The sequence below is a fragment of the Perna viridis genome, chromosome 1 (genome assembly GCF_037379345.1).
Source record: "Perna viridis isolate PV_CMFRI_1.1 ecotype Kerala chromosome 1, ASM3737934v1, whole genome shotgun sequence".
NCBI classification, from domain to species: Eukaryota; Metazoa; Mollusca; class Bivalvia; order Mytilida; family Mytilidae; genus Perna; species Perna viridis.
The window spans coordinates 5,641,236-5,663,833 of record NC_142445.1 but is presented as its reverse complement, the minus strand read 5'-3'; the positions used below and the strand labels follow the sequence as shown (position 1 = coordinate 5,663,833).

The 22,598-nt window shown below is 31.3% G+C and overlaps 1 protein-coding gene across 1 annotated transcript; it reads left to right on the top strand.

Annotated features, from left to right (window-relative positions):
• The first annotated feature begins 473 nt into the window (after window positions 1-473).
• On the top strand, window positions 474-22,169 carry LOC148626985 (uncharacterized). The gene is made up of 5 exons (XM_088564856.1): window positions 474-880; window positions 14,750-14,815; window positions 16,261-16,308; window positions 19,941-20,000; window positions 20,330-22,169. The coding sequence occupies exons 1-5, from the start codon at window positions 790-792 to the stop codon at window positions 20,467-20,469; spliced, it is 405 nt and encodes a 134-aa protein (XP_088420982.1). The 5' UTR covers window positions 474-789; the 3' UTR covers window positions 20,470-22,169.
• The last annotated feature ends 429 nt before the right edge of the window (window positions 22,170-22,598 follow it).

Here is a 22,598-nt window from a genome sequence, read left to right as displayed (position 1 = left end):
CATTTTAACGTCTTTTTTAAACTGTACTCTTTGTTCGTTTGTAAAGTTTAATAGGAAATTTATATAAAATTCATATGTCGACAAAATCACCTATCAAATTATCATTACAATCATCAAAGTGTTTGCATTGTCTAGAAAAAAAAAACTCAATACAATTAATCAAAGATTGATTAATATCGATGGAGATTATTCCAAACCAATCAGAAACATATAAAAATATTCATAGAAGTAAATTCAAGTTAATGTATAAATAAGAGTAAGCAACAAAACTCATTTTCAATCAACTCATATTCCCAATATTACTTGTATTATTGATTAGTTAATAAAAGTTAATAAAGAGCAAAAATAGCGCTGTATATTGGACAAATAAAGAAATTGGTTAAAATTCTGTAGCGAAACCTAACCCTATCGTGTTAGTTACAGGTAGTATGACTTAATATATCATGTTAACGCCTCTTTGGTATTCATTATATTGACACTGTAAGTGACTCAGCGACGAATCAACACTTTAATACGGCGCGTGGTACCAACATACGAAAGGTTGTGGGAACAAACTCAAACAACCAAGTCAACAATTAGCCATTACAAATTTTTGCGATATAAAACATGCTTATTGTCTCTCCAACTTCAGTTGATAAAGAAATATAGCGGATTAGACAACGTTTTGATTTTGATCGTGAAATTCTATTTGATTTCCTTCCGCTTTGAGTTTTGTTCTTTTATCTGAATACTGCAGAGAAAGGGGTGTTTGTGCGAGAGGCGTTAATAAAGACTTTTCTTTTTTAAACTATGCGAACGAACTGCGGACAAAGTTTGGTATTACAGATGGTATATTTTTCTTGTTGTTTGCTCATCTGGATATTACTGGTGTCTCCAATAGGTGAGTTAACTTCTAATAGAACTAACAATGGCGTTCCAAATTATTTCAATGATAAAAATGTTTAAGGATTTTTTTTCTATCATAATCATCAGAGTATGTTGCAGTTCTGACAATATAAAATTATTACATTCAATTGGCGTATTTCTAGGCTTTCCAATTTTATGTTTAATTAGAAGGGGAGAAGACATCATGCTATTTGTATCTAAATTTATATCAAGTACATTGTGAATGATATTTACTGAAAATTCATGGATCCCAAAATCCACTTTTTACGCTTATAACTTATTTATTCAATAGACAATTGAGTGTATTCAATTGCCTATTATTTTACAAACTATATCTTTACTACTGATTAACTTAAGATATGTAGAATTCTTCATAAACCTGAAATTTGGAAAGTCAAGCAAAAATATACATAAACTAATATGCAAAGTATGAAACAATGAAATTATCATCTTAAAAGGAAACTGCAACTACAGTATTAAGTTATAGATCTAAGATCAAAGTACCTTAAATAGCGTAAAAAAGTGCTATAATAACTAATTCAACAACGTCTTGAGACGTTTATATATTCAATTTACAAGGACTATTCAATTTGATTAGTAGATATGTGATGAAGTGATACTTTTTCGTTTTCAATTGTTATCAAAGTTTTGCAATCCTTATAAATTACATTATATATAAAAGACCTTTTCAAATAGTTGATTATCCATTAACAAGTTAGAAATAATCTTCAGTTAAATTCGTTTATAGAATAGTGATCCTGTTATGAAAAGTCGTTGCCTTCTAAACATCTGACATAAACAACAAATCTATTAACAAGTAAACAGATTAAAGAGTCTAAAGAAAATTTTAAATACGATAATACAAATAAATATTAAGCTAATGTAAATCTACTGTTGGTATGCTGTATACGTACTTTAAGGATTAACATTTTATTGGCATCAATACCAACAAATACATCGGATGATGGTGTTAAATAATTTTAAAAAATCACAAATTATCTTCGAACAAAAATAGAAAGCAAACTAGCATCGAAGACATATAATGAAAAGTAATGACCACCTTTTTAAATAACAAAACATCAGGTTACAATAAAATCCATTTGAAGTAAAAATCTATTTAGAAGATATTAGAACATTACTTTATATACAAATCTTATACTTTAACTATACAATACTTATACTTTCTACGAAGCAATTAAGAATCCATACTATGGAAAGAAAACATTCATGATTGTTTTTTGTATATTTCATAATAATAATAAAAATAATTTGAAAGATGAGTTTGAGCTAGCAATAAAAAAAGCACCTACTTTTGAAATATTAGTTTAAATTTCACGATTATGCTTTTGGAAATCCTCACTCATAAACCATACCATTGTAAAGCAAACACATTATATACATAAATGAAAGAAAACGTAAGTCCTCAAGTTAATAATCAAAATATTGACATAATGTCTTTAATTACAAATGTTCACCTATTGTACTTGAAAACTGTGTCATTGAAAATATATAAAATACTTTCCATTAAAATACATTAGTACATTTACGGTTTCTTTTTTTTGTAAATTTACAGTTTAAAAGGATAATGTGTTCAAACCTAAAAATACATTAAAACCAGTCGTATAGATTTTACAAAAGTATGATGCCTAAATGATTTTTAAGATATTCTTAGTTTTTACTTAAATTAAATAGTTGTTTCGCCATAAGAAAAATGAGTTATTATTCACCCACTGACAAAGATTAAACGAGATTCCGAATCCCTAGTAAGCTTCAGTATCAATCAAATTAAATCATTCCTCTAATCTTTCTTTTATTTTTGTAATTGACAATTTACTGGAAACCTTTATAACGTCAGTTCAATATTGTCTGGTAACCATCATGTTTTCATGATTTTCTAAAGAACAATTATCACTTAAGTATGAGTGATTTACCCAATATGAATACAACCTTATAATACTTAAACTGTAAATTTAATGATATTTTACACACATATTCTTACTTACTCAATCTGTAACGTCATAGTAAATGCAGTTCTAGAAGGAAAGCGTTAACATTAAATGTTAACGATTTTGATTCATTAACATCTAGTTTTGATACCTTATTTAACATATGTTGTCTGATGCGTTCTATAGCACATTACTTAGCCGTTACCATGGTAACCTTATGGTCAGTGATTCGACCTGTATTAGATAACAATGTCTTCCTTCTCGATTCAGGTCGACATTATTACATCTCTAATGCTTGAAATAAAAAAACAAAGACAGGATGATATACGTGTTTTATCCTATAGGGAATCTACTAAAAATACAAGGTGTCGAATAAACCTTTGTCGTATCTGTAACAGAATAACGTTTCACGTTACATTTTATTTCATTTTTAGCAACACCTATGGACAAAACATGTTACCAGTTTAAGGGTGCTTCACCTATCGGTGCACCTGGTCCATGCTCCCAGTTTTTATTGGAGTCCGAGTTACTCATTTACTTTAATTGCTTTGTATGTTTTATTTTAGTAATTTTATGTTATTTGTTGTGCGTCTCTTTTCCATGTCTGGTCTTTTCCCCTGGATTACATTCTTTTGATTTCCGATAGAATCTTGGTTCCTTTGATTCACTCTTGTACGTCGTTTTCTTTCAAACATTAAAAAAATACAATTTAGCATTTTTTCTTGGTATATTCAAGAACTTCCAATATGAAATACAGCTGTAGGACAAAAACAATATGAGTAAATTGCCTGAAAATATCAAACTCATTTGTACTCCACGTGGAACATTCAGTATAACTCTGGAAACTCTCGCGATATGACTTATGATTTGTTTCTAAAGCTTTTGCAAATTTGATATATGGCAATATTAATGTATTGAATATATGAAAGTTTCCTCTGACAGATGTGACATCAACACCTTGCTCGTGCACTGTAAAATAAAACAAAATTATTTTGCTTAACTTAACCAAACTTAACATAACAAGATATGCAAACAGTTGAGTTGTTTATATATTATCTGGTCGTTGTTTTAGAGTGTTTAATAATTCACAATTGTGATAAAATTAAAAGTTATTAGGAACTCAAGCTCAACCAAGGCAAAACACATGATAGTCCACACCAGCTTGCTTGTCTAAAAATGTCGTAGCCTGATTTTCTTTTTCTTTATCATGTTGTCTTTATATATATATCGACAATTCCCTTAGATAAATATATATAACTTCCGCCTTATTTGAAGTTTCAAGACGTCCATTACTTTTATGACGGGTTATCACGACAATGCCACAGCCGCGGTACAGCATTTAATAATTAATATAGTAAAGTATTGACTTTTGTATGTATATATATTTACTATAGCAAGGTTCGAAATAAACGAGCTAGTAGTAGATAAACATATTTATCTTTTGAATTGTCTTTGAAGCTTTGGCACTGCAAAATTGTACTTTGGTGAATACTAATAAGAAATGGTGCCTTCTAATTTCTGTCTCCCTTTTCCAGATATTCGACTTTTGAATTTAATCAGTTCCTTTATCAACTGATATGGTCAAGTAGGTCATAACGTCGACTACATTGTTTAATTGTTTTCAGATACAAATAAACATACTTTTGTGTATATCAAGCATATTTTGCACGTTTAATTCCTTATATAAAACTCCAAGTCTTTAATAAATTGACATTCATATGTGTAATGCATTTTGCACTCAGGATATAAGATGACATTCTTAGCAACATAAATTTACTATAGATTGACAATAATTACAGCACTTAAAAGCAACCCAGCTGATAATCTTGGACACCAATAAGATATTCAGGAATATTGGGAAAAATATCGAAGCGTCAAAAATAAGACAGAGACTATTAGATATAAATTCTTTGGTATGACAAGACCGGGCATCAAATCCATTCGTATAAGCTGAATTGGTTTCGCCACAAATGAAAGGAAAGTTGATAATACGGAATTCATCGTTAAAGTATCAAGAAAGTTAAAATAAAGAAATGTAAATAGTACTACCCCCACCCCAAAAAAATATCACGTTGATAATCATCATCATGACTTGAAAAAGGAGTAAAACAAAATGTTCTACTATTATTCAATTTTCGAATATAAGGAGAAAATATGCTAACCAAAAAAAAAAAAAAAAAAAAAATACTGGCATTGTATAATCTGTCCTTCGTTGTTTTTAATTATGTGTAAACGATCGTTTTTCTGTTTTGATATATATTGTATTGGTAAAAAATTGTTGTGTCACCTATTTTCTTCAATAAGATGACAATTTGCGATATATGCCTAAAGAACAAGAAATTAATCGAAAGATAGTACATCTGACACTGTTGTCTTTGACATTCCATCGTAAATGTGACCTAACTGTAACGGTGAACAGCTGTAGTTGAACTCTGACAAATACATATATCTCGAGGATCGTGGAAACAGTTTTCATTATAACTCAAAGGTTTTAGGCATTATGTATGGCATTCATTATCAGTATGTTGTGACAATATTGAACTTAAAGCACTGAACTGAGCTTTGTTCAGTTTGTTGATGATTAAGAAAATTAGGTAAAACGTCTTAAAAGAAATAGTGTCATAAACATTAAATAATACGAAAGAAAATCCTTAACAAATGGAAATCACATTTTGATACAAAAACATTCAGTATGATAAGAAAGTAATGTGCAAAACAATGTCAACAAATACAAATACTTCAAAGAAATCGAAAATTTGATAATTGCAGAATTCATCTTATATAATTTCAAGAGTGTTTGGGTTGAGGAAATGAACTTTATTTGGCCATTATTTACATGGTCTTCAATCAACTACTATGCTAAAATGTCAGTCTTTGTCACTAAACACCAATACTGTCTGATATATTTAAGGAGTATGACGGATTACTTTCTTTAGATTAATAACAACATTCTAACATAACATTTGATTGAACTGGTATGAATCGGTCTAAAAGTAATATCCTGCATTATCGAAATTTAAAGAAGTAAGAGAAGTATCGGGAAATGCAGTATTTCGATGCGTATAAATATACACTTTAGATGTGAGGTAAGTGTTCTAAGACATTTACCGTGATATTAAGTTAGTCACGTAGACTGGCCATTATACGATGGAATGCAATATGACAGATTTTATAGGAAAATGGTCTTTACCCATTAAAAACAATCTGACGTTGACCACTTCCAACTGACTAAATTGACAGTTTACTCACATTGAATTCCTGCATTAATGTAAGAAAGTGAGTAGACTTTCCGCCTTGTGACTATCACTCTAATGTCAAGGTGGATAAAAATGTATATCTCCTATTTTCTACGTATCAATTGTTATCAAGGCCAAATTCTAGTCCACAGGAATCCATTTCCGGTGCTACTGTTATGATGTTATGATTCCTATTAACCTCGCCATGGATGGTATGGGTAATTGATCATTGTGTCAAATACAATATTTTCAATTTCTATTAGGACCGCATCAGGAAAATAATGGCAGGGATTTAACACCAAGCTCGCAAATAATATACATCTTAGAGCTTGAGACTGGCGAATATAGAACCAATTCAAAAAATTAATGTATTGTTCATTAAGGAATGTTCCATTTATACAAGGTGTTTTGTAGAAAAAATGATTTATTATTATGGCGTATGAAGTATTATGGCGTATGAAGTATTATGGCGTATGAAGTATTATGGCTTATAAAGTATTATGGCGTATGAAGTATTATGGTGTATGAAGTAATATGGCGTATGAAGTATTATGGGTACAACACCATTTGATTTAATAGAATGTTTCGGTGTTTATCTTTCTATAATCAGTATTTACTACTTTGCTTATCTATGTTATGACGTTGATTGTTGGTGTCTGTTTTTGTATAAACACTTTTTTTTATGTTTTCATTTTTTTCTTGAAAAATCGATGCAACATCATATGAATACGTCCAGTACTATGGTTAAAGAATAAAATAAGAACAATATTCATTGAACACCTAAATAATTACTTAAACAATCCAGAAACATCGAAACGGTCATACACAAACTGAAGGGAACCTTAATGAACACATATCGAATTTGTACATCAGTTCCACTGTTATTTCTATCGGAATTTTTAGAAACCAAATCAAATCAATAGGTAATTTTGTCGTAAAACGTTGATCAAACTTACATTTCCCATGCTTGCATTGATACATGATTTATATTCGTGAATGATTTCCATTTACCGCAGTAAAATCTTTTTCTTTTATCGTAAGTAATTCTTACAGTTATCACAATTTTGTTATGTATGGTTATTATCATTTTTATAATACAACAGCTGTGTTTAAACGGTCATCTAATTTTGTTCAAGTAACTTTAAGTCAATGACGGTATCAAATTGCGATATGAAGCTTGCCACAAATCCCCGTCCATTGTGAGTGTTAAATACTTTTATTTGAAGTTCCGATGTATAATGTGATGAGAAAAAAAATACAAAACACCTTTACATTTGTAAAGTTAAGTATATCCTTAATGTTTTTCGTACTTATCTTTCTTAATATTTTCATTAATCCTTTACAGTGTTGTATTCAATACATCTTAATTTTTTAATGATCAATCAGAAACTCTTATCGTACGCAAACCAAATTGTCGTTTTCTGACACAAAAAACTTTACTCTTTTTTTCTGGCTGCAATACCTTAATACTACCTTAGTATATTCAAAATACTTTGTTGAGCAAGTTACTACTTTTAATACCATTTGTGTTCCAATAAAGACTCGATAAAATCAATCTATCGTTCCTAAATTTGACAATGAACTAATCATTACCAATACAAAATATAGCACCGATTGTACAGAAATGATTGTTAGGAATAGAGAAAAGTCATAAGCCATGATTATCTGCCATCAAACAACTGATTCGTAAAATATTTGATTTACTTTTGCTACCTAATGGTTTATGCCATAGTCTTCTCAAAATGTTACAGCAATGTTCCTAATTTGTGATAACAACTATCAAAAAGAGAATGTATCTGATATTTCTGTTTATTATAAGTGTTATAAGGAAATTTGTGCGGTCTAACTGAACAATTTGTTTGTCAGTGTGAAAATGCAGACGATGATTTGTTAGTAAGAAAAAAAAAACGTGTATAAAAATATGGATGGCATGCGTCAGAAAAATCTAATAAAATATCTCCTGCAGAAAAAAAATCAAATAAATGTTAATGTTAAAATTATTCATATTTTATTTGTTTCTTTTGTCCTCAAAGTTTCAGCCCTAATTTGGAATAAACGTTTAACAACATAAAGCTTGAAAACAAACAAAAGGAGAAGCAGGCATTACTACCGTCATTGTATCATTACTATACAATCAATGTAGGAAACCTGCCATCTCCAATGAGTATTATATTGTTTCCTTCTTTGTAAACTGAAAATAATTAAAAAAAACCACATTCAAGTTTTAAGTTGAGTGTTTTTGCTAAGCTAGTAGAATTACTGAAATAACTTTGATATTTATGTACACTTAGAACAAAATGGTGATAAATTACTAGATCTCAAGATTACACAGATAAGCAAAGTGTACAGATATAAATCTTATTTCCATTAACCTAATGATAACTATTTAAACACAACAGAATAAAACAATGTCATTAATCTAGGAGTAGAGTTAAAGCACGAACACTCTCCCTTAAAACTGGTTTTAATGAGATTGTCAGCAAGCTCCCACGTACTCTTGTGAAACTAAAAACACACATTTGTGGAGCAGGCTTTGTAATATTTTAATATAACACCAGTATTTTGTGGTAATTCAAAACATTAATTTTCACTTAATTAATCTCCTAAACGTGACAAACCATCAAGTTTTTACTTAAGGTTGGATAATCTCATGAATAAACTAGTCGGAAAGTTTGACACTCCTTTCAACGAAAAAGATTTAAGTCCTGAATGCAAGCATCTTAATTCAAAATAACAGGTTATTTCAGAAACAGGGAAAAAAACATAAAGAATTATCCACGAGGGTCTTATAAAGTAAGATCTTATGTTCTTAACACCAAAAGAAAGCAGATCGAAGTAGTTAATCCGATCACATGACGGTTAGTGGAAATGTTCCATCGAAATATAATACAAATAGTACTGTAAATAGATGGTTTCCATTGGTTGCCATTCAATAGACCCGAACTTCTTTATTAGAGGGAGAGAGTCTAGATTCGATTACTTATGTTCCTTTAATATAGCGGGGATCATATTATGTTCACTGTTTTTTTTTAATTCATCTTTCTAATAAAGATTCAAAGGCTTTCAAATTTCAAACATGGTCGCCAATTAAAAACGACATTCAAAAAAGAAATCGCCAATAAAAAAAAACCAAACAAAAATTGTAGAATGTTTAAACTAAGTATAAAACTAGGCCACCATTATGGCTAAGCATTCGAATGATTGATTGATGGATTGATTGTTGGGGTTTAACGCCCGAGCAGCAATATTTCAGGTATATTCAGGCGATGAACATGAAAGGGATGATAAAATGGACATGAAATGATGATGATGAAATGAAAAAAGGGATGGGACACAAGGATAATAGGGTCGATAAATTTTGATTGCCACAAGATAAAAGGGTAAGGTCGGGCAATTTAGCCTCCTGTGGCGGAGTGCAAAGGTTCCTACTCCTATCGAATACCACAACAGGGTCCTTTAACGTGCGAGGAACGTGGCATCTTTGCCAACACGGTGCACCACTATGGTTTGCGGTCAGGTTTTCCGTATTATAGCCTGACAACCCCAGCGTGTAACACGCCAGGGGTACCCCCCCATTCCACCACCTGTGGCAAACATCCCAGTTGCTCTGTGGGCAGAGCGCCTAGCCCCGTCTAGGTTTCTGAGCACTCGCCTTTTACGACAAGCTTAGCGCTGCTGCAGTTCTATTCTTTTAAGATCCGGACCTGCACGGGGCTAAAAATTCGAAAAAGATCCATAGAAACTAATTTAAAATGCTCCCGTGACAAACGGAGATTTGGGGCATCATCCTGTTACATTGTGTGCAACGATTATATCTAGTTCAGTCATTGACCACGCATTTTTTTACTCCATTTATCATCATCATCATCATTATTATTATTATTATTATTATTATTATTATTATTATTATTATTCCAACATCTTCCGTCTTCCCATCTATGAAGTTTTCCGTAAGAATTTCTCAGAAACCGTATGGCCGACTCTTACGAAAATTTCACACATATCATACGATCTGGAGTTGTACCTGAAGTTTTCAAAAATGACTGCCAAATAAGGAAAAAAGGTGAAAATATGGGACATTGAAATATTTCAGAAACCTAGATGCAGTAGTACAAACAAGATTATGCCAAAAAAACCCAAAAACAAACAAAATAAAAAAAAAAAAAAAAAGAAAAAGGAAACGATATGTTGCCTGTTGTAATGGCAACCAATTTCCCCGCCGAAATTTTAAAATGCTCCCTTTTGGATAAAATTTGGTATTTAGGGTGAACATGGCATGTTGAGTTTAAATTAAAACATTTCAAGAAGATTCGAAGGTTGCCATTACAAAGGCAACAAATTTTTCCCCAAGATTTGAAAATGCTCCGATGTGGATGACATTTGATTTCTTTGTTGAAAATGACGTGCTGAAGATAAATTTTGGGATTTTTTGATAGTCGCTGTTGCCGTGATCGCTAATTTACTCGCCAAAACAAGATTACGCAAAAAATAAAATAAAATAAAAAAATAATGTGTACGTGAATGTGTGACTTGCTCCACGTTTCGCCAAACGTGAACTTCAATTATAATTATTATTCATCCGTCTAATGCCCGTCTAATGCATGGAAACAATATTTAGCCAGTTGACAATTAATTTTCCTACCAAAACATTACAATGCTCCGATTCGGATGAAATTTGATTTTTATGGTGAAAATTACATGCCGAATGAAATTTTTGGCCTTTTTATTCCAGAGTCGCCGTTTCCATGGAAACCGATTTTCCTTGCAAAATGTTAAAGCGCTCCAATTTGGATTAAATTTGGTTATTAAGGTGAAAATTACATAGGACACCACAAGGGTTTCCGATCAGCCAAATCAAATATAAAAAAAATTAAATATTCGAATAAAATTCATGGAACTGTAGAAACTAATTTAAAATGCCCCTGTGACAATGGAGAGTTTGGGGAATATCTTGTAACTCTGTGCGTAACAATTATATCTTGTTATAGAATACCATGTTTCACCGTTTGTAGAGTACACATTTTATACAATCAAGAATGATTTCAAAAGATGTAAAATAACATTAAAACTGTATAATTCAACGTATTATGGAAAGGTTTGCGCATACGATCATATTAACAGTGTTTTTAAAACACTTTCATAATAGCAAGGCTCTGAAGGCAGTAATTATTGAAAAAAATATTTTTATTGATAAGGGGAAGATAATATATTTTTCTTTACGCGCTTTATTACGATATATATATATACAACGTCTCAGAATGTGACGACTCTATTCGCTACACTGCTCCATCGGATCAAATTGATACAGGAAAGATAACGTAAACTTATAGAAGGGTCTGAAAAATTCCCAACTATGTTAGAACTGTCAAATTTGCGATTCAAATTTTTGGTCGTTCCCTCCGCGGGACTCGAACTCGTACCGTTATGACATCTATGGCAACACCGCCTGCACTAAGTTCAGCGCTCTAGACCATTCGACCAGCTAGCCCACATAACAACACCTAGATGAACTGTCCCGTACTACCATACATCGTGAACTAAGTTAGAGCAAAAATTTAACTTTGGAATCATTTATTGATAATGTAAAATCTGATTTAATAAGAAATGTAAGGGTCAACATAGAGAGTCACGATAATTTAACAATAGGGGAACGTGCTGCACCTCGAGGTCTAAGAACCAATGACAACATCATAATACAACCTGTAGACAAAGGCAGCGCTGTAGTGATCATGGACAAATCCGCCTACATTAATGAGGCAGAGCGTCAACTTAAAGACAACCATTTTTATATCAAATTAACAACAGACCCCGCTCAATCCTTTGCGGACGAAATAAAAACTGAGTTAAACAAAATGTACGAAAATAACCACATTGACATTAAAACTCTTGTATATCTCAACCCTGAAAATCCTAAACCTGGTCGATTCTACCTACTCCCCAAGGTCAACAACCCAGGTAGACCTATAGTATCTGCTAACGGCCATCCAACAGAGAAAATTTCGGAATTCTTGGACTTTCATCTGCGTCCACATGTTGAAAAACTTCCATCGTTTATAAAAGATACGACTGATTACTTACAGAAGATGCATGCTCTGAATCCCCTTCCACCAAACACTACTCTGGTCACTATGGACGTTACATCTCTCTATACCAACATTCCTCACTCTGGTATCGAGGCTTGCAGAGAAGTATGGGACTTTCGGCAGGTCAAAGTTCCACCTACTGACTGCCTAGTCACTTTGCTCACAATGGTTTTAACAATTTTACTTTTAATGGAGACCATTACTTACAAATAAATGGCACAGCTATGGGAGCCAAAATGGCTCCGTCTTATGCCAACATTTTTATGGGAAAATTTGAAAAAGAACTACTTGAATCCTCTATAGACAAACCTCTGTCCTGACATAGATTTATTGACGACGTGGATATGAAGTGGACACATGACGAAGAAGAACTAAACAATTTTATCGCTCGTGCCAACAATCAACATCTTTCAATTAAGTTCACTCACGAAACATCTGCTACTAACATCTCATTCCTCGATACCTCCAGCACCTTATCGGGAGGGGGAGAGCTCTCCACGGACCTATACTCAAAATCAACTGACACACATCAATATCTTATGCATAAGAGCTGTCATCCATCTCACCTGACTAAGAGTATACCATTTAGTCAAGCTCTTAGGCTAAGACGCATTTGTTCAAATGACGAATCCTTAAAAAAATGTCTAGGTCAACTGAAGAACAATTTAAGAAGGGGATATAGATACAAGACCATCAAAGAAGGGTTCCAAAAATTCGCAATGTCCCAAGAAGTAGTCTGTTACAGTACAAGGCAAAGAAAAAATGTAAAAGAACCCCTAGTGTTCTAACATATCACCCCTGCCTTAAAAACAGCCACAATACCATTCGTGAGCACTGGGCCTCTGTCGAGAGAAATTCAACATTATCTAAAGTCTTTCCCGAACGACCTATGATTGCTTTCAGACAGCCAGATTGTTTGCATAGTGTGAGGGCTGAAATATCTAAGCCCAACTTGACTCCAGGCGAGAGTCGCTCCTGTGGTGACAAAAGGTGTACATGTTGCAACCAAATGCACCACTCGTCATCATTCACCAGCACAGTCACGGGGAAACGCTACAAAATATTTTGCAACGTGCACTGTAGGAGTGCTAATGTAATATATTTGCCCCACTGTCCCATCTGTGGCCTTCAATATGTTGGTGAATCTAAACAACCTTTTCACAAGCGCTTGAACGGATACAGGAATGACCTTACAAAAAAGCCTTTACTCCCAGTGAGTCAACATTTCATATTACCTAACCACTGCCTCGATGATTTCAACAAAATGAAAATCTTCATCGTGGAACAAAACACGATCTGGAGCGATCTACACTGAGTGAAGCGGGAGGGATTTTGGATAAAAGAACTTCGTGTTTTACACTCACACGGAATTAACAAAAAAACATTAACTTCTTCCTATTTTGTATAGTTTCTTATAACAGTGTTTGTAAATATTTTTTGTTTTATAGTTCAGTATTCAAGATCAACAAACAACGTGTGTCTATAACACAATGTTCAAGATCTTTGTTACTGTCGATCATATTTTATACGTCACAGGTATTCACCTGATTAGGTAGTGAGTTGTGTTCACAGACCATTTACTTTCATACACACTCAGTTTATTTAAGGCATTGAAGAAGGTCATATGTTGACTGAAAAGTTTGCTCATGATCTATATATATACAACGTCTCAGAATGTGCAACACTGCTCCATCGGCTCAAATTGATACAGGGAAAATAACGTAAACTTATAAAAGGATCTGAAAAATTGCCATCGATGTCAGAACTGTCAAATTTGCGAAGCAAATTTCTGTCGTTCCCTCCGCGGGATTCGAACTTGTACCGCTGTGACATCTATGGCAACACCGCTTGCACTAAGTCCAGCGTCCTAGACCACTTTGCCAGCTAGGCTATATAAAAATATAGCTTTCGCTTGCCGGGTCATTCATTATCGTAGGATTAATCTAAGGCTGTAACTTAGTACACGATGTATGGTAGTACGGGACAGTTCATCTAGGTGTTATTATGTAGGATAAAGGATCAAATTAATGATACATGTCACAACAGATCAATATTATACAACGTCTCAGAATGTGACGACTCTATTCGCTACACTGCTCCATCGGATCAAATTGATACAGGAAAGATAACGTAAACTTATAGAAGGGTCTGAAAAATTCCCAACGATGTTAGAACTGTCAATTTTCTAAGCAAATTTTGGTCGTTCCCTCCGCTGGACTCGAACTCGTACCGTTATGACATCTATGGCAACACCGCCTGCACTACGTCCAGCGCCCTAGACCACTCGGCCAGCTAGGCTATATAAACACGTCTAAGTATGTTTAACATCACCAGAAAATGGGAAAATTTACACTGAATATTTCGGATAACTGATATCTTTCTTCAGCATAAAACTCATAAAACCTGATTAGCATAAAACTCACATAGTTCTAGATCAAAATAGATTCAGAAATTGAATCACGTACGCTGGATCCGGATCTTGAACTTTATGAGTTTTGACTTTTCTTAATTGTTTTCCACAGTTAATTCATTTCTTAATATAAATCTAAGGAATTTGTTAAAATACTTAACTTAACCCGTGTCTTCAATCTTATTTCAGGGATTTCAGAAGGTCGCAGCATAGCAGATGAAGAATATTTTCCAATGTCTTTAGAGAAAAGAAATTGTGAGTATACTTGAATTAATCAACTTTAGGTTATTTCAGTTCAAAGCCATTCTTTTTTTGTTAAATGTCGTTGTGTTCAAGGACTTTATAAATCATAATGAAAGTAAAACTAACCTGATTAAAATAAAATATATGTATGCATTTATTTTTTTCGAAACATTAAAATCAAAATCATTTAAAAGTTCAAATGCCAATTTTGTATCCTTTTGACCATGAACCTTCTCTTAACAGTAATTCTGATAACTCATAACGCTGTCTTTGTATTTTGAACCGAACTATTGGACTTATAAAATGAAACCGACCATTTTCTTGAATAACTTTTGTAAGTTTCAAATTACAAATTCATAAATTGTCCAGTAGTTCAGTACATACGTACTTAAAAAGAGGGCAAACATTCATCTAAAAGAAGCAGTTTTTTTTCGAATGTAAATGCCATTATAAAGTTTAAAGCATATTGTTTTCAACAATTAAAAGTTTAACATGAGATTCAATAGGTTAATAGTTCTTGACAGAATTATAAGAGAGCTTCCCACTTATCATTGAAAGCTTCTTGTAAGTACATTCTACCTTTCAAATGAGGTTATTGTCTGCACAATAAAAGTTTATGGTGAATACAATATAATAACTCATATTAATGTTGCCAATGCCGATACCGATATGATGTTCGTTCAGGTGATTCAGAACGTAAACTCTCAGTAGCAGGATTAAGTACTAAAAGTATAAATAAAAAGAACAATCACAAATCTATAATTTGTATAAATATGATAAATAGTTTCATTACATGCCTAAATCGTAGTGGTATCTTGCCAATTGTTAAAAGTATCGTATTCCATAAGTGAAGTTTTTGGTAATAATTTGTTTTTTTTTCGCTTATGTTGAAAGTTTTTAATTCAAATAATAATATTTCAGGGCTAAACGAGTGAAACATAATTGTAAACAAAATAAGAAAATGACATAATTGACATTAATAAACTTTAACCCCCCCCCCCAAAAAAAAAAAAAAACAAAAACAAAAAACAAAAAACAAAAAACCGAACACCCCCTAAAAATAAATAAATAAATACAGAAGTAAGCAAAACACATTACAAAACAAACTTTTTTTCAAACCCGGTGAAATGAAAAAAAAGATCATTTAATTCAAATGAGAAAAAATGGGGCACAAGGGAAAATGGAAACGTTGAGTACCAAGGACAAACAAACTGGTATTGTTATACAAATTCTTCGTTGTAATTTTCAATATTAGAAATAAAATTAATTGAATGAAGCCTTGTATTAAATAGAAACACCCTATTAAATAGTTATTCCCAAATAATATTACTTCCTTGTTTTATACAACAGGCTAGACCCTAGGAATTGACGGGAAAAGCTCATCTGTTTAAATTGGTTGATGTAAATTCAACATGCAATGCATGAAAAATGTTAACGTTGTGTATTTTTTGTTTCAGCTTGGTGGAGTAAAAAGTCAATAGAAAACATTCCAAGTTATCAAAACGGTAAGGATGAACAATTTCATTGTAGGTCTCTGTTTCAAAACCCTTTTGAACTTAAAGTACATTGTAAATAAGTTTGAATAACCAAAATTGAAATAATAATTTGACATCATTTCAAATACAAACTTAAAATAGAAATAAAGTTGAAAATATTTAATATCAATTATGATGTGGCTGAGTTCACCGCAAATATAAATAATAAAGAAAAAGTAACATTTAACAGGTAAAAGGAACTAACTTGAAATGGAATACAAACAAAATGTAATAAAACACAGAAAAAGAAACTGGCGGCCACTAATTTCTGATGGTCTTACATAAACTTGCTTAGAGTAAAAACAGCGCCAGTTTCCATCTGTTCGGTATGAACAACGTAGTTTTTCATGTCAAATTGTACAATAGCTCATATATTTCAAACAGAACATTGAAGTTCAATGCATACACTTTTATTAAACTCTATTCTACAGTTTAAACATTTGCTAGGTATTCTGATTACAAATATATGTTTTCATTTGAACATCAAAATATGTGGAAATACCTTTCGATCAATGATACAAATTAATGTGATATGTGTCTTTTGTTTTAATAGAAAGTCTAAAACTTCAATAATGTCACTGAATTGTAATAAATGATTTAATATTTCTGAAAATAAACATTACTTGTCAAGGAAATTCAAGACATGTAAATACTAGGATTAAACAATTTATATCAGCAAACGCTTTTATCTTTGAATATAAGGCAAACATTCTCTTAATAGTAAAAACAAACCAAAAAACATAAAAAAAAAAAAAAAAAAAAAAAAAAAAAAAAAAAAAAAAAAAATTGGTTAAATCGTCGTAAATCTGTTTTTTAAGATGTTACTGAAAGTTGATATATGTTCTTATTCAATTCGTCTACACCTGTACGTCGTACATGCAAATTACAGTTGTTAACTTGATAGCAAGCTAAGGTTTCTTAATGTCTGAGTTGAAGAAACAAATAAATCACAAAGACAATAACAAAAGTAAACGATCTGATTAACCTGTACTGTATTTAAATTGTGTTTGAAATTGTTAAAATTCATTTATAAGCGATTAGTTTTAGTTTAAATCTTAATCCATTTTACCTTAGAAGTAAACTTCTTTTCTTCGACATCTGATCTGCAGTTTTATCGATTCACTTTCTCCAAGAAGGAACTTGAAATTGAAGATTGATATGTTTCATTTACAATATGTCATTCATTTAAAGTTTTCTGTGTGCTAACTTCCGGTGTTGTACTTGTGATATTTGAATTTCATTCTTCAGTTTTTTCATTACATGGTATATATAGAGATTGATTACAGATTCATGCCTTAACTGCATTATATTAAGCGCCTTCGATTTAGCTTCTTGATGTTGCTGAACAGTTTACCATAAAAAACTTTCTGAAATATGAAAAAAAAATGTTAAGTGGTTGACATTACTATAAAGTGTGGTTCACTAGACATTCTGAGAATGTAAGAATCCTTTCAATGATAAAAACAATTTTCACATAAAAAGAGACGCTCCTAATCAACCTGCACGACATCATTGGTGATTGAATCGTGGTCAAGTATCCATATAAAGATAAGTCGAACAACCTTGGTAGATATTCCTAAAACCCGATTTTTATTTCTGTAGCACTAAATCTCGTATATGCACATTTTATGGGAGTAAAGCAGTCTCAAAATTCAGTTTTCTATGAATTTTATATAATTTGAAATAGGGTAAATGTGGGTGTTGTCGCGAGGTCATAAAACAGAGATGGAATCATTTAGTAGAAAGCTTTTTTCAATGTTGTGGTTATTTTTTGCATCATAACTTAGTATAAGGATACATAAAATACGGACCAGCTTGTTTTACAAAACAAAACATTTTGATAAGAGAGTACTAAACTTCACATCAACTAATGGGATATTTATTATAATTGTTGTTTATAGGTCATAAACTGCTATCATTTACCAATTTCATTTCAATAATAAGCGATGCAATTTACATTTTTATATCTTTTGAATTATTTTCACAATGCTTTGTAATATTTTCGTCTAATTGATCCAAAACACGCGAGATGAGATAAAAACATTGACGACATAAAACGATAGCAAGAACCATAATTATATAGTTTATATGTTATAAAATCCAAAATACTCATGCTTGCTTGAGTAAATAAAATCATCAAAATAATTGTAGATTAAAAATGACATAGCATCATTATTCAACAGTTAAATAATAGTAGTCTGGCGAACAATTAGTATCGTGAATAATACAATATCACACGTAATTTGTTTTTCGTATTTTTTATGAGTTAATATAACACAATTTGATATCAGATCAGTTGTCGTAATAGAACAATGACTACTTAACTCTTACTTTCAAAGTATTTATCACCATACCTCAACAAAATTCACTTTAAAGGTATTTTCAACATTTTTAACAATTCTATATGACAATAAACTGTTGTTCTTTAGATTTTTAATATTTTTGAAGACTTGGTTTTATTATATTTTCAATATTGGTTATACTACATTCATATGGGTTATATGTCTTTTTTTGTCACTGAATCATTTTGTTAGATACTTTGTTATGTTTCAAAATCTTGTGCTTTGGAATATTTATCTTATCTCATATATTACATGTGTGAATATATGACACAAACAACCATAATGCAGATACTTTTTGGGGAAACCGGCTTCATATGTCTTTTGATCAATTAAACATCATGATGTTTTATTAACTTTAACAATTCCCTAATGTCTCATTCTTTATAAGTTAGCAAATGAAAAGGATTTTAATGCGTGTTTAAATAAAGATTTGTATTTAACTGGATCTAGACCACAGTTTTTACCCATACTCTATCGTGAATCTTTTGCATAACCATAAATGCCATCGAGACATCTCATAAATTGCATTTATATGTGAAGTGTGAACTAATTCATCGGAACATTATTTAAAATGTGGAATGAAGGGATACGCAAAATTGATACAAAGGTCTAAACAACACCTTATGCACGAACAAAAAAAAGTCGAACAAACTAACATTAATTTTTCGACTTATCATAACCTAAACGATAAAAGGTATTCTTTTTCACCTTAGCTACAGATATTTTGTTATAACTACTTTTTTTGTATTTTGAAATATCTAGTGTTACACTTAATAGACAAGTTTGTATAAATTATGGACCATTTAGATTTTATCAGAGGTATAAATCTATCCAGTTATTTTGTTTGTACATGTATCACAAATGAATAGAAATGATAAAAAATATCAATATTGGAATTATTTCTATTGCGAAAATTTCAATTGAAAAGCGATTATTTAATGTATTTTAACATGTATGCCAAACTAAAAAAAAACCAGGAATGTAAAACATTTGAGTTTTGAAACAATGTAAACAGCAAGTTTTATGCTTGTAAAAAGATAGCTGAATCGGAATGAAACTATTCGTCTCTTTAGTTTTCATTTTTACTTCTTTTGGAGTAAACATAATACAGGAAAACAATAGATAAAGTTTATTAATCAATGTACAATCAGGCATTAAAGAAATTTGGACAAGATAATATTACCATTAGTACAATTATAAACAAATAACGAACAACATTATGATCCATAATGATATTATTGTTAATTGTTTATGTCACAGAACACTTCGTGAAAGACAAACGGCAACAGAAAGGATGTGACACAGCTATCGATATTTTCAGTAAGTGAACTTTTCTGATCACTCTGAATAAGTAAAATACATACAAAACACAAGCAAACGGAAGCGAAATGGCATCAAACATACAAGATTTTGAATACAAGTAAACCCGGCCACATTACCAATACTAGTCGTATAATGCAGTAATGAACAAGGAAAAAATCTATAGAGATGTCCATCTAGAAACGTCAATGTCTTCGAATGAGAGTTTTTGGTTCTTGTCATTTTATCTGTTACAAAAATGCCGACTATTTTTTGTTGTAAAAATTAATTTGATTTTGTGAAGTTATAAATTGAATAAGTTAAAATATGAATTTATTCTTTGTTTTCAGAGTGTTATTCCGAAATATGTGTGCCTGACTTTGTAGCCTGTTCAAGATCTTCAGATGACGTGTACGAAATGTGCAAAATCGAACATAAACTATGTACAACTCGGTGTTTTAACTCTGATTCAGAAGATTTGAAAAGATGAAACAACCAATTTGATTGGATGTTTGTAACATAGTCATATCTGGATTAGTCATAAACCATTTGTTATATGTTTCATTTTTTTCATTATTTTCTGTCAAATGTTTTAATCATTAAGCACTTTTTGCAGTCATCTATCCGTTTTAAGATATCATTTTTAAAAAAAAATTGTTTAACCTTATATTTGTTTTCGTTGAAATTGACAAGGATTAATGAATTTCCGTAACGTTCAAAATTTTCATATAACAGGTCTTCATCGTTTGAGATATATATATATAGTTTGAATAACACGTCATCATGATATGTACAACAACTAATGTTCAAGAATTTGTTTATATCGAATTTAAAAACAACCCATTATAAATGAAGTTCTTGAAATTAATTCATACCCTCTTACGTAATAAATTTTAACTTTTAATGGAATGAAACGCGATGTGATGATTCTAAGCTTATTGAATCTTTTTTGAGTTAGACGTTTATGACAGGGATTTTCAAATTAATTGAGTTGTTGTTTATTATATTAGTCCAATGGTATTTCTATTGTTAACGATCGAAATGTTACCGAATCGGAAGCATAATGTCTTAATTATTGGTGTTCTAAAACATTTTTACCGAGTTGTTCAACTTCGAAAAGAATTATAATAACACTTAAGAGATAGTATCTATCGCTTCCAACTTTAAACGTTCATTACTATGCTTTTTTCATCAATTGGAACTGACTTATTACACGGAGCAGACAGGCAGAAAAACCCTAGTTAGTTGTTTTTGTAATACAAATTCAATTAGATTAATATCATAGAACATAAAAATAAAAAAAAGTATCACCTTACGGGTTAGACATTAACTCATTATCACGCCAATGAGTCTTATCTTAATGTTGACAATGGAAAACTGTATGACTCTTTGAATGTATAATATATTTTTTGAGAAATTTATTTTAATGAAAAAAAATTATTATAAGAAGTAATATATGCACCAATTTCAATTTATTTTTCCTTTGGCAATAAATCTTTATTATATTATAACTTTAAACCTACACTAGTAATAACGACCTCTTCGTATTGTAGCGTGCATAATATTAACAAATGGAGCACTTAAATATTCATGCAAACAAAAAGCAAATATAAACGTATAGGGATAGTAGTAATTTTTCCTGAAGCTATGAAAAACTTTTATCAGATTTCGGTCTTAAAAACATTTCTGCTATCTTCCCGTTCCAAGAGTAACAAGCTTCGTCCCAACTCACGCCACGTGCCAGTTCACATATAAATGGTTCAAAAGATCGGGAGAGACTCTGCTCTAACCCGAAAGATATTATTTTCACCATATGCATCTTATTTCATGTATGTACATGATATTTATCATTGGAATTACTGTTGTTTTATAATGCATCATTTGTTGCTATCATGTACAATATGTACAAGTGGGCGTATCTTATATGAGCAAAATGATTGCATTTTCTTTTATAAACTGTACTTCTCTACATGAGACAAGTTTTATTTCAAGATTACTTTGCTGAAATATTCATAAGGTTGAATGCGTACATATTCGTATTTTATGGATTGAGAAGGTAGTGCGTCACAACTGGTAAACTTAATTAAAAGTTTCAAATAGTATAACATCCAGGACGTTAATACATGCTTTGATTATTTTCCTCTTTAAAAGATAACAGTGCATATATAGAATAAATCTGAATATCATGGAGTTAGCTCTAAGTTTTACTTTAGTGAAAATTATCGAAATTGAATAAAAATAATTATTTTGATTCAATGCATCACACAGCGAATTAATTAATATTTCGAAAACCGGAAAGTTTAAGGAGGAATAAGAAATTGCATTCTTAACCTTCTTAACCATATATTTTTTTAAGTTGCATCAAATAAACGCCGCCGAAATGAAAATAGAACAAGGTGAATGTAACACTTAACACTTGGTATGAGATAATATTACCAAAGAAACGGACAGGAAGAAAAGGGAAGAGTAATCCAGGGACAGAGACAAGGCATGGAATACAGACAAACACAAAAAAGGGCATAAAATAACTGAAATAGTACATATAAAGTAAACAAAGTAAATAAGGAACTCGGACTCCACTTTAAACTGACCAGGTGCACCGGTAGGGTAAGCGTCTTC

What these genes read in the sequence shown, in the direction of transcription:
- LOC148626985 (XM_088564856.1), top strand. Translation starts at nt 790, where the DNA reads ATGCGAACGAACTGCGGACAAAGTTTGGTATTACAGATGGTATATTTT. An exon ending in CATTCCAAGTTATCAAAACG is followed by an intron (nt 16,309 to 19,940) that starts GTAAGGATGAAC and finishes TTTATGTCACAG; the next exon opens with AACACTTCGTGAAAGACAAA. An exon ending in CACAGCTATCGATATTTTCA is followed by an intron (nt 20,001 to 20,329) that starts GTAAGTGAACTT and finishes CTTTGTTTTCAG; the next exon opens with AGTGTTATTCCGAAATATGT.